The 14,330-nt window shown below is 39.7% G+C and overlaps 1 protein-coding gene across 1 annotated transcript in view; it reads left to right on the top strand.

Annotated features, from left to right (window-relative positions):
• Positions 1–6,734, top strand: part of LOC311144436 (homeobox protein unc-4 homolog) — a gene marked incomplete at its 3' end in the record, with an annotated part of 7,195 nt that extends 461 nt beyond the window's left edge. The window contains exons 2-4 of the mRNA XM_084180450.1: positions 3,144–3,430; positions 3,963–4,138; positions 5,712–6,734. Of these exons, the coding sequence (XP_084036576.1) occupies positions 3,175–3,430; positions 3,963–4,138; positions 5,712–6,734 (1,455 nt within the window). The 5' untranslated portion in view covers positions 3,144–3,174. The remainder of the gene's footprint in view (positions 1–3,143; positions 3,431–3,962; positions 4,139–5,711) is intronic.
• Between the last annotated feature and the right edge of the window lie 7,596 nt (positions 6,735–14,330).

Genomic DNA, 14,330 nt, shown 5'->3' with positions numbered 1-14,330 from the left:
ACCTGTCCTGTCATGATATGTTATGACAGCTTATTATGGAGTGTTCACATAGCTAGCCCTATAAACAAAGGCCTACCTAGGCTTAGACATACAGGCAAACAGGCAAACAGACAGACAGACAAACAGTCAAACAGGCAAACAGACAAACAGACAAACAGACAGACAGACAGACAGTCAAACAGACAAACAGACATACAGTCAAACAGGCAAACAGACAAACAGACAGACAGACAGACAGACAGATGCATACACACACAGACAGACACACAAGTTTGATATGCACTGTGTGCGGTCACAGGCCATGCTTCATTCTTCACATATCTAAACATCTGTGACCTAAGGAGTGATTTGATGTCATCTGGTTCAACACTCACAAGATAGTATGAAGAGATTGTGAATATGATGTGACATGTACAAGGCTGTGAAGATGATGTGACATATAGCCTACAACAAGTGGGCATGCAGTAGGCCTATAGATGGTAGGCTAAATTGGCCTATTTGCTTTCTCCAGAGATTATGATTTGAGGTCTTCAAATTTGTAATTTATGCCAGTTGCTTTCAAATAATCTGCATAATCTGCAGGTCAGGGATGAATGTGTCTAGATCTACCTTTTCCATCCACAGAAAGTCACTATTGATTAAGATCAGGTGGTAAAGGCAACAATAGGGTAGACAAATATCACATGAACCAATGTATGTCTACATGCCATATAGGCTAAGCTACCAGCTCTATAATACACACTAAGAAAAAAAGGGTTCCAAAAGGGTTTTTCGGCTGGCCCCATAGGATAACCCTTTTTGGTTCCAGGTACCCTTTTCGGTTCCAGGTAGAACCCTTTTGGGTTCCATGTAGAACCGGTTCTACATGGAACACATAAGGGTTCTACCTGGAACCAAAAAGGGTTGTTCAAAGGGTTCTCCTATGGGGACAGCCGAAGAACCCTTTTAGGTTCTAGATAGGCCCTTTTTTCTAAGAGTGTATTGTTCTGCAGTTTAGGGTGCTGACTCTGAGGCACTTTTCTATTATTTTACTGAACCTTTATGTCCTATCGACCAAGGCCAGTTAAATTGTTGATGAAACTCTTGAATTCAAATGAAAAGGAAACAAGACAGGCCTGTAGTGGCACTGAATGCACGCCTTGTTCATCTTATTATCTGGTTAATTAAAGCTAGGATCTGACAATGTCACCCGGTTGTAGAAAAACGGATTTAAATGCAATGTCTCCCGGGACTGCGTGTCAAGGGCTGCTTTTCACTGAGCCAGTGCGCCTCGATGGGGCTACGATCAGAATTGACAAGAAGCAATTATTGAATTTTAGATGTTCAAAAAAGAAATGAATGGTTGGAAATATTCATAAAAATGATGTAAAACATGATAAACTAAGTTAAAATACAAAGAGAAAGGCATCTGAGGCAACTCTAACTACAGCTTTGTAGGGGAGAGGGATAAAACGGCCAGATCCTGAAACATTTCTAAGGAGTTCATTAAAATGTACACATTGAAATGCAGAGAGGTTGCTATTTGGGCTTGAGGTCGAGTGACGAACGGATTATATACTTCCTCATAATAATATTAATTAAACAATTTGCATGCTAATAAGGTAACAATGATCACGGCTTCTGTTGAGAGATTCGGGTTATTACAACACGCCAATCCGGGTGCCAAGGGTCAGGGAGTGAGTGGGGAGCGAAATTTCAACTCAGATTAACATTATGACAGCACCAGACATGGGATAAATAAAGTCGAATTAATTCTCTCTATAGCCTAAAGGGCAGAGAGACTACTTAGACAGGATTGATTCGCTTTATTCACAAACACATGTATTTGCATAAGCGAGTGGGGAAACATGGACTAGAGCTATGAAGGTCTCCGGACAAATAGCCTAATATAATATAAATGAATGTTTCGGAGCTTCCCCCCAGTAGACTATGGTCATATAGTTTTGTTAACCTTTTACACAATCATAAATACCCTTCGTTTTCACCGGAGATTAGTATATTTTGAACATCGAGAATAAATAACCTATAGGCATATAAAGGTAAATACAATGATTATATATATATATATATATATATATATATATATATATATATATATTACATTTCTGTCATTTAGCAGACGCTCTTATCCAGAGCGACTCACAGTTAGTGAGTGCATACATTTTTCATACTGGCCCCCCGTGGGAATCGAACCCACAACCCTGGCGTTGCAAGCGCCATGCTCTACCAACTGACACACTGGTGCTGCACATCTAAAGCTACAATGTTGTTGTTTTTTTGCCTCATAAAGACAGCATTTACCTGCCTATATAACATGAGTTCAAAACTAGCCTACCAAAAAAAAAACATATATAACAATAACTACAAAAACGTATACACAAGAAGCTGCTTTGTAAACCTGGGACAGATTCTCACACATTTTTAAATTAAGTCTAATTAATTACAGTATAAGTGCTGGGGAATAAGGGTTCACATTTCTTCCTAATATCGTTCCTCTTATTAGCAGAAGATTAATTAGTATGTGATGTAATTAATAACTTAACATCTGCCTTTTTTCAATCAGCCTATCGACACCAAGCTGAGGAGTCGATCGCCCCCTTTCATCAACCTCGCGTTATATTGCACACGAATTGGTTGTAGTCTCGAATGAAATTTGACAGCATTGGATGATAAATGTCCTTGTGTAAAATTAGGGTATTTGTAACTCGGCATCGATTAATAGAGAGAGTAAACATTTAAAACGCGACAACACGTTGACCAAAAACTGTGACAAGCGTTAGAGCAGAAATTAGCTCGTCTCCTTCACCTTTTACTGTGCTTTAATCTGATCACTCTCTCTCGGTGGTCCCCCGTCTAGTTGTGATGTAGTTCTTATCAAAGCCCTCCTGTCTTGTTGTGACAGCTCTGATATTGTTTATTGAGGTGGATGTCGGGTTTAATTAGCAATCGATATGGAAAGCGTTTGCAGACCGCGCCTCTGACGTCATACTCGATTACCGTTTCTCATTGGTCTCAAATTCCCAAAGCCTAGGCTAATTATTGGAAGGTTCATGTTGATAAAGTACAGCTCATCCTTCCCTCCACATCATGTCCCCTCCTCGCTGGCCACACTCACTGCATGATTTTTAAATTCACATCACCAGCCTCCAGACGTCGTTTCCTTTTGCCTAGGAGATGATGGACAGCAGGATACTGGATCCACCTCATGCCCAGTTCGGAGGCTCTCTCGGCGGGATGGTGGGCTTTCCGTACCATCTAAGCCACCATCATGTTTACGAATTAGCCGGTCATCAACTTCAATCTGCGGCCGCAGTTCCTTTTTCAATAGACGGATTACTTAATGGTTCCTGCACAGCATCAGTGGTTAATTCGAACCCCCTCTTGTCTGGCTGCGGTATGAATGGAGATAACCAGCAGTACAAGCTGACAGGTAAGCAACACGAAATACAACACTTATCAAAAGGTTGGCTTTAGATCAAAGACTAAACAAAGAACTGAAAGTGTCTGTATATCCTGTATATCCTGTATATAGCCTGTATATCCTCTCCATAAAGCGTTAAAGAGGGAATCCAAATCCTAAGAAACAAAGAAGCAGTCTTCTGCTTTCAAATTAGGCTATATTGCAATTCATTTCAATGGAGAGCAGCATACGAGCACAGCTCCAAACGTGAAAACCCCTTGTGTTGTTGTGACAGGGTGGGGAAAATCACTGTTTCACTATTGTTAGTATAATGTTTTACTGTGTTATTGTTATTATTATCAGGAGCAATATTGTTGTGATTAATAGTCTTATTACTACTATTTTCTTACCATCGAAAACTGACATAATAGCCCAATTTATTAGACTATATTTGATTAATTTCTTTATAAAGGACCACAGAAAGAACGTTTCCTTGCAAAAAAATAATTCTGGCTACTTTTGCGTCTCTCTCACACTCTCTTGTTTTGTATTCTCATGCTAGATTCGTGTGACCCAGACAAGGATAGCCCTGGTTGTAAGAGACGACGAACTCGCACCAATTTCACTGGTTGGCAACTGGAAGAGTTAGAAAAGGCTTTTAATGAGAGTCACTATCCGGACGTGTTCATGAGGGAAGCACTGGCTCTGAGATTGGACTTGATAGAATCGAGGGTACAGGTAAATTTCAACCATATCCACTTTTTGGCATTCACTGTTGTTGGTTTGTTATGATGTGTCGCGTAATGATTCATAAACACGGATAGGCTGTACGAACAAAGGAAAGTAGGCCTATTTATTTCCTATTGTATCTCTTACACAAATACAGTACAGTGGTCTATTTGAGATATATAACTGTCCAGTAATTCCTGTCTCTTTGTTGTTTTGTACTGTGATCAAAAACTCCACAGGGAGCTTGTGCAATATGGGCACATGGAGGCCTATTATAGTATGTGCAGGGTCCATGATCTACATACAGTACTATGCTTCAAAACCGCAAATGAAAGCAAATCATTTTCACAATTTAAAAAAGTAAAACATTATCAAACGTGAATATGTATTTAAATAACACAATATACGATATAGAGAGAGAGAGTCTTCGAAATCAAGGGTAATATGAGCAGCAAACCGAGTATAAAGAGGGCCTCTGGTTCAAGGAGAAATACTTTAAATATGGCTAAGCCATGGAAGGGTCAGTTAATTTGCTGTACTTAATATTGAATTTAAACTGTGTAGATTCAGTCGACAAGGCTATATCATTTTCACTCAAACATACTCAAAATGAAGATATCTGCATACATCCACGTATGCACAATCAGTCTTTTCATTTTCCTCTATAAACCGATAGAACACCCAAGTATGCATGGCCTATACGTTAATATTTCTGAACTTGAATATTGATGGGTTCTCAAGTCGTACATTTTTATAAAGGACACACCTTTTCCCCCATCTCTCCTCATCAGTCAAATGTATTCTTCATTATTGTGATCATTTGCACTTCTGATGTCAAAATATCATATGTCTATTTTGTTATGCACAGAGAAATATCCATTATTGTTAGATCCAATCTTATAAGCCTATTGTCTAGTCCAGGGTTTCTCAAACTCGGTCCTCGGGACCGCAAGGGGTGCACATTTAGTTTTTTGGCCTAGCACTACACAGCTGAATCAAATAATCAACTAATCATCAAGCTTTGATAATTTAAATCAGCTGTGTAGTGTTAGGGCAAAAACCAAAACGTGCACTCCTTGGGGTCCAGAGGACCGAGTTTGGGAAACGCTGGTCTAGTCCTATATTTGGCATGTCACTTTAGCTATTTTTAGGCAGTTAGTGTTGGGGGAAATGTGAGTATTTGTAAATATATTAAACCATTTATTATTATGCATTTGATTGGGACACATGGGCCCATCATAAGTGAGATATATGTTTTCATGAGGCATTTTCCAGATCAGACAGACAGCATTTTTTTTTTTAATAACGAAGAAGGCATAAGCACACAGAATAATTGTAGGCCTACTCGAATTGGAAAATAAATATGCTTATTTTTGTCATCGGATAATAAATACTTGTAGGCCTACAAGCAAGAGGCATTGTTCTTTGGTTTTGTGTAATTTGGAACCATCTAGAAAACATATTTTTCCAAAGGTTCACACAAATATTAGCCTAAGTTATTATTTGGCCTATGTATTTTTTTTAAGAAAGTGGACGTCTTCTTTTTGAACATGCGTGACATTATTTTTTCTCTAATATGCAGGTATGGTTCCAAAATCGTAGAGCTAAGTGGAGGAAAAAAGAAAATACAAAGAAGGGTCCAGGTCGACCAGCTCACAACTCCCACCCAACAACATGCAGTGGAGAGCCCATGGACGCGGAGGAGATCGCCAGGCGAGAACTGGAGAGGATGGAGAAGAAGAAGAGGAAGCAGGAGCGAAGACTGTTGAGGTCCCAGAATAAACTATTGTCAGGGGACCTATTTCACACCCCAGGATCTGACAGTGACAGCGGAGTGTCACAAGTGACGGACAGTGAGCAAAATCCACATTGTGACTCTGTAGGCCGAAACCAATCCCAATCGAGCTGTGACCAAACACCACAAACCCTCCAGAACCAAAGACACTTGAACCAAGATGCTGGTGGATCCGAGCTGGACTCGTCCGACAGCAGTCAACAGTCAAGCATGTGCGCCAACAGCAGAGCCTCCACCCTTCAGAAACTGAACCCCTTCAGCGTAGAGAGCCTTCTATCCGACTCCAGACCAAGGCGCAAACCGAACATAGATGGATTTTCTGCCTTACCCTCCTCGCGGCCTTTGATAGGGAAAGGACATTTCTTACTCTATCCTATCACCCAGCCGCTTGGATTCATTGTTCCTCAGACTGCTTTGAAGACAACACCACCAGACGCAGATTCTGACAACTCCACACAAAGAACCCCAGTGAATGACAGCATCTTCTCTGCCAACACTGGACATAAAAACTATAAGGAGTCCAATAATCTCAATGACCCGACAGCAATCAAAGTGCAGGTCAACTTTACCGCGAAAAATACTAGTTCCCCACAGAACAGCCCAGGCCATGTTACCTTTTCCAGTAGCAACTTTAGTCAGCCTTCAGCCAGTTGTAGTGCAACATATTTCCAAGATGATGATGATTCAAAGTATCTGCCATTAGACAAAAAAGAGCAGTCTGTAAAAGACTACCCAGAGAGTTCCGAGTCTGTGACAACCAACTGTCCACCAGAGACAAAGACAGAGCCTCAAGATGTCGATATGGAATAATAGACCTATAGGTGAGAAAAAATATTGATAGCGTCAACAACACCTTTCGTTTGCCCAAAGCTCAATCACGTCTTAGAATATAAACTCTCATTTTACAGATGACATATATAGCCTATATTCTGATGATGATGGGTTATAACTGTGTGTGTGTGTGTGTGTGTGTGTGTTTGTTGCGTGCGTGCGTGTATATGTGCACGTGTGTGTGTGGTGGTGGTGGTAGTAGTACTAGCCCCCCTGTGTAACAAACTGTAAAAATACATAAAAACCACAAAAATCCTCAAAGGCTGTAAAAAGTATTATAATATTTATATATGTACGGTTTTCATAAATAAATCGATTGTATACAATAAATCCAAACCGTGTGAGACCTTAAATAGCCCGTATAGTGGGTATAGGTAGCGCTTTCTGCTAAAATCTGATGTTGTATTTTGTGTATTGCTTTAACAAATTTATTCATCTATAAGCCTCACTGAAATGAGGTTACGAGCCGGAGGCGAAAGGACCCGCTCGACTCCTGCAGAGTTTTGATATGAAAGTAATTATTTTCCCGGTGGCTACTGCAGGGATTCCGTTTATTTTAGCCCAAAGGGTTATTATACATTACCGATTTCTAGTGATATGAAATCACATAAACTTCCAAGAATAATAGAATTAGCATGAAAGGCTGGGGTGTCAAATTGAAATACGAAAATAATAGCCCCGGCAGCTGGGAGTGTGTTTGTGCATATTGGATAGGAGATGGGAATTCGTGGGGCGGAATTTTCATGAGGTTTTCACTTTGTCAGGGCCCTTGTAGCCGCTATATTAAGATAGATGTTCGATGATATCCCTCATTGTTCTGTCGCTTACATTGATGTTTCTGTGTTATCAGCCTATTGATCATGCGTCGGCTGTAATAGGACGGGCGAAGCAAACGTGCCTATTTACAATAGCAGAACACATTTGTTCTAATAGGGTTGGCGGTCCCCAGGGATGCTGTGCAGGCTCGGGGACATCTGCGCCATGGCAATATTAGCAATGTTGACCAGATCTAAAGTCGAGGTAAGAAAGGAAAGACCATTCACATCGCATACAGATTATTTTACAAGATAGGTTTAACGCACGAGCAAATGCCCCCAATAATACGAATATCTAAATCCTAAAAATTGAAAACATCCATTCCAGTGTGGTGTAGTTGTCCTTAAATACCCAGAGGCCCTGCTACTCTCTTAGGGTCTTGATTTGCAAATACATTGAAAATAATCAGAGGGGCAGCTTTATATCAGAGCCGGCGCAAATGAATTTCTGAGCCTGTGTCCCTTTCAAAATAGTTACATAATTTTCACCCGGTGACTGCTGTTTGCTCAGAGGAAGCAATGACTTATTGGGTGTGGGTGGAGGGGGGCTCTTGGTATAAGAGACAGGCAAAAGTGTATAGGGAAAGAGAAAATGTAATCTCAACAGAGAATATATAGGCCTATGGCAGAGACAGAAAGTCAATAAGCTAATGAATAACTTATTATTTGATGAAAATAGATCCAAATACAATAGCCCTTGAAAGTCCCCAACCCAACAAAGATAATACTTTTAACTTTTATTAAATATATATGCCTATACCCGACATAATATTTAAAGACATTATCTTCTTATTCAGCCAGCCAGCCAGCCGCAGCCAGCCCAGCTCCCCCAATTATTGAGCTTTATTTCTGTCAATGGGTTGCCATTTAGGATAGGCCATTTGGAAATTAGAGTTGTCTGCAAGTGTCCTTCAATATATTTATTTTTTTGGGGTCTTATTTGGAGCGTATGTTGCATGGTAGGGGGTGTTCATGTTTAATTCATTAGAATACTGAACAGGAGTATCGTGGCTGCACACTTGTGGCCTTAAGGTGAAATTAGCGATTTGCTTAAGTAGTTAAGCTTTTTTTGCCTGAGAGCTGCACGCTGTATGATTCAAGACAAACTATCAATCGATATGGCCCAGGCAGCCTCCAGGAGATGTATCCTCCATGAATCATACTTTATGAATTCAATTTCTACATGGAGAAATTTTCAATTTGAACGCCGGATCATTATGGGAGAGTGTAAATTGTTTTTGCTCTATTATGCATCGGACGCCATCATTTTTCTTTCTAATTACGGAGGTGTCAGGTCGGGCTGTCATGCAGGCGCTGATTTTCAATTTAACTTATCATCATGCATTCATTTTCCCATTTGATAAATCTGCTATCTCGACGCCTCTCCATGCCTGGAATGCTAAAAGAGAGACACAGACAAAGTAACAGGGGCGTCTATGCAGCAATAAGTGCAGATCAGGCGGCTAATTTAGCACCTCCTGATATATCATTTCCATTTTTCATTTTCAACTCTCAAAGGAGGGAAAAGCAGCCCAAAGGCAGAAAGCTCGTTCGTATTCAGCATTAGAGAGGGAAAAAAGACTACGAAAAAGCTTGTTTTCAACGACACATTTTCCAAATTGGGATATCAAGCTTAATTAATGCTAATTGAGTTTCTCAATAGGTGTTATTTTTATTTAATAGAACAAATTTGCGCAATTAATTATGAGCGTGATATCAAGAGCCTCATTTGCAACATTCTATTTTCCCTCCCTCGCAGCTTTGAGTAAATTAACTTATTTTGTCATTTGGCATTTTTTTGCAAACTAAGGGGGTATCCAAATCCCAACCAGGAATTATGCCATTGGCATTATTTAAGAATGAAAGAGGCACACTTTTAAAATGTTTACAACATGCAATGTTCATAGCACACACCAATGCCAAACTAAACAACATAATTATACAGATACGCCTACGAATATATTGCTTGTCCATTTACGTTGTTTTTCTCCAGCATTACATGGGCCTATTGGTGTTATAAATAAGAGAGTGTAACATCAATTTCCATTCATGACGCAATTAATGAATTATTCTCATCATTTGATTTGTTACAGTCTTAACTATTTGAAGCTGGCTAGTACACATTTTTATAGAAATGAACACAAAGAAAATTGTTTAGTGACCACTAATTAATTGGCTTTTTAGATTATAGGAAAGTTATTAAGCACTTTCCCTTATGCATTTTCCAAGGTCATGTTTCCTAACAAGTCTTTAGGATATTTTTGAAGATTCTTTGAGTTTCTAAGTGATTATTCACGTATTATTCTCAGAGGTTTTCTACAAACTTGTCACTAATATTATCTGCTAAGCAGGGCTTTGTTTCAGTAGCTCGAAATTAGCGTGAATGTAGAAGGACTGTGCCAAATCAATACAAGATTGGAATGATCAGTCATACACAACAGACATCAAATGACAGATGAGCTATTCGATGTGGATCTAGATAGTCCTACAACAGTAGCCTAGGATATGCGTATAGGACTTGCACATGTGAGCCTACATTTTCTATCATAATCAAACAGAACAAATTTACACCAATAATATTAGGCTACAGCAACCCATAGAAAAAGATGGCAAAGAATTAAATTTCCACGTGACTCAAAATCAATTTAGGCATTGACTGTAAAACAATGCACATGCCTATGATAATCCTATCCCACGTTTGATTGGCCGAGATAAGAGCGATTAAGTCCATCCGTGCATTAATAAGCATGCGATGTAATAAAATCATAAAAAAGCATGGCGGAGTTTCTCTAGGATAGGAGCCAAACGTAAAGTAGCATTTTAAGCGATTGTGTGAAAGATCCAGGTGCCAGTGTTTCTCTTTGGGTATCACTGGGACAGAGGCAGTCCCCTTTATTCTCTTATTCAGCCTCATTGAATTAGCTAAACAACGTTAGTAGCCTATACTAAAATGACGTCGATCATAGTCGTTCCTGAACAATGCACTACTAGCCTATAGCACAAACTACAATATGTCTTATAGAGCATCCAGTAAAATCAAAGCATGACAAGAGAGAGGCCAGCATTCTTTTTTGTAGCTATTGGCCAAGACAAAAGCATAGGCTAATATATACGTAGAATGTTGGCCATTCACTCTTAGAAAAAAGGGTTCCAAAATGGTTCTTCGGCTGTCTCCATAGGAGAACCCTTTTTGGTTCCAGGTAGAACTCTTGGGTTACATGTAGAAGCATTTGTGGAAAGGGTTTTGGGTTCCATTTAGAACCCTTTGTGGAAAGGGTTTTACATGGAATCCAAAAGGGTTCTACCTGGAACCAAAAAGTGTTCTTCAAAGGGTTTTCCTATATGGGGACTGCCGAAGAACCGGTTTAGCACCTTTTTTTATAAGAATGTAGAAATGTGTGATGAAATGGTGGAAAATGGAAATATTCTATTGAAATGTTCATGTATGTTGTGTAATAGGCCCACCCATTTGAAGACCTTCTATAACATTTAATTATCTCATCATCTCAACTGTCGCCTGTTGGCTTTATCTGCAAATTGAAGCTTGGAAAGTACAGGAAGTGGGGGACTGAATTATACTCTATCCATCTGTCATATCAGCAAACTACATCAAACCATGTGGGAAACAATAAAGGAAACCACCTATAATTATTCAGTTATTGTCAGGTTTGAGGTATAGGCCTAAGCCTAATCTGCTTTCAGCTACATTCAATATGCCCCAAAATGCTTCCTCTATAGCAGTTGCATCTTGTCATATCAGGATGTAGACATTCTGGTTTACATTTGAGGCGTTTACCATCCATTATTTTGACCTGGAATAAATCAATATCATAAACATGACCCAGAAATTAACACCAACTCCCTTGGTCAATGTGGTTATTAAATATCTAACAGCCTGTGACTGCAGCCCTGCTCTTCTCTGCTAATTATCACCTTGTGAAAAGTGTTTCATTAGCTTTTTTCATTTAACGAACCAACCATGGAATTCTATCCAAATAACTAATAAGGGGTCTTCCTTAAAGTCATGAGTAATGACATTTAACATAGTCCTATGTATTATAGATAGGCCTATAGCCTATACAGCTTATCTAGCCACTCTCAGATCATATATGATATGGATGGATGTACTTCCTCAGTGGACCCATATGTCAACACCCACAGATGTGGTACTTTAAAAAGATCACTCAATCTGTTTCCAAATCCACTCAGCAAAAAAAAAAAAACAACAACACATGGAATCAATAAGGTATTGCCACACAAGGTCTTATTTGCTTTACTCTTTTAGCTCCCAGAAATGATATCATGGGTTACATGTAATACATAGAAAGTGCATTTGATTGTATGGAGGTACATTACCAACATCATCCAGCACACATATGCACGATCCACCTGAGTGATACCTATCTAGAAAGCATTTTGTGTTTTGAAGCTAGGTTATATTCAGATAGCTTACAGGGCTTTCGCTCCCCACCACCACATGTTTTTCACCTGTGTTGATATGCCACAATGAAGACTAACCACTTTGTGGTGGTTTCTAGAGAACGGTGTAAACAGGCATTTCCCTCTCCCGACTTCCCAGGGAACCTGCGACCCAGAGGTTAATAAAGCGTGAAGTGTGAAAACTTCCTGAGATGGGATGAGTTAAACAGTGTCCTCAGATGTTAAGGCAACACTGTCCAAACCTATTTATGGATGTCAGCTATATGCCTCAAATCAGTCTTTTTCAAAAGGTGAACAAGCCCCATCTATAGATAGGCCGTATCTTGGCACTGTTCAATATAGAGGGCTCTTGTCTTTAATTATACTATCAAAAAGTAGGCTTATGCATGTGTGTTGTCATAGAATACCCTAGGAGAGATTTAAATAAAAGTTCATTAGTTAATTAAATACACTCAGAGGACGAAAGCTAAACGGGTAAATGTTATGGTTTATTATAGGACTTCAACTCCATGATAATTTCAACTCTCTCTTTGAACGGAAGTTTGACATCTAACATTGCATACTGATCATCTCTGACACTGTGTTGTTATCAATAGGACGTGACACAAGCAAAGTTCACTATTATGAGCTTGATCCCTATATGCTTTGTTGACGATCACCGTACATCAATAGAGGAATACATTGAGATATCATTTCCAATGACCGAACTACACTGTAATAAAACAATTCTGGGAGCTGGTAAAAAACAGAACATAATATCCTGTGGCATCTTGGATCTGTCACTATAAGTCAAATATCCAGATAATAGTAAAAGTGGGGGGGAAATACTTTTCAGTTTCAGTTCCAGACCTTAGCTGCCCTTTGGAGTGTGCCTTCAGTTGCACAATGGTCATTAAAGTTGTCTGCTGTACTGCTGGAGGTTAGGCTTTGTTAAATGATTTGATAGGTGGACTGTTTTCATTGATTTGGGTCAAGCCAAACATAGCAGGACATGAGAGAAATTGCCATAGGGTGTAGTTAACCCAAGGATAATTAGTTATTATTTCAGCCCTTAAACTGCATTAACCTTTTCCATTTCATACAGGGGATTGGTTCTGATCACACTGTCAGGCAGTGTTCCATCCTCCATCAAAAGTTAGCTATGAAAATCATTACTCAGAACACACCTCAACGGAGAGATTGTCTCCATGAGTAGTCCCATCAAAGCATTTTCTCCAGCTTTTTACTTATAACTATCCTTTTAGAAATGTCCCCAAAAGGCACAATTTCTCCAGCAAATGAAAGATGTGTTAGAGGTAAAAACCTTAACAAAGTTACCATGCAGCCTGTAACAATACTCATCAGAGTTGTTTATCAAAGTCACTCATCCTCATGGTCTTGAGACATAATTACTTTTAAATAACATCCCTCACAATCCGAACTAAACAGTGCATGGCTGGTGTTAGTGATCTTATTTCAGCCTGCAGCAGAAGTCTTCTTTAGCTAATAGGCATTTTCTGGTTGCAATTAAAATGGTTGGCGTGAAGGTCTTGACATGTCCTCCAATAGGCTAGTCACCAGCCCCCAGCTCTCTCCTTCCTTTCGTCATTAAAGTGGTATTGCAAATGCTCTTAACACATCAAGGCCAAGACTTCAGATTTGACTATTACATGCACGTTATTTAATCCTTGGACTCCCTGGTAGTACTGACATGTACAATTTATGTCATTACTGCGGCAGGAAGCTCAGGGATGGACCAGACACAGGGTTTCACTTGAGGTCAAGTTTTTTTAATGGGCCAGGGGAAATAGGGTCTAACTGGGCCTGAAATGTCACTATCGAAGTGTCCTGCAGACTGTAAAGGAGGAGCATGTTATGGCTCTGTCGCCGGTCCGATCGATCACATTAGAGCAAAGGAAGTGGGGAAGATCTGACATGCCAGAAACACTTCAATGCTGACACACTCTGTCAGAGAGCTTCAGGCACACTTCTTGAAATAAGAAGAAAGCCTTGTACCAGCCCTGTAAGTGGGTGTGATTAGGAATAAAGGATCCCATTGTGCAAAGGCTGGAAGAAAATTAGAAGTGATAGTGGGACAGAATCAATGCTGTTTTCCTCTCAGAAGTGTGACCATATCCATCAACAGCACCGAGATGACTAAGGATCGCTTCCCCACCAAACACCTTATCGACGGTTAGAGGAAGAACCTGAGGAAGGAACCTTTTAAGACATAACATTAATTTCAGAGCTATCGATAAGCAGGCCAGCCTTTCAAAATAACCGATTATGGCACAGGAGAAATAATTAAAGCACCACCTACAGCTTTTTAAGCCTAATAAAT

The sequence above is a fragment of the Coregonus lavaretus genome (genome assembly GCF_964263955.1).
Source record: "Coregonus lavaretus genome assembly, chromosome: 2".
NCBI lineage: Eukaryota > Metazoa > Chordata > Actinopteri > Salmoniformes > Salmonidae > Coregonus > Coregonus lavaretus.
This window is presented reverse-complemented; position numbering and strand designations above follow the sequence as displayed.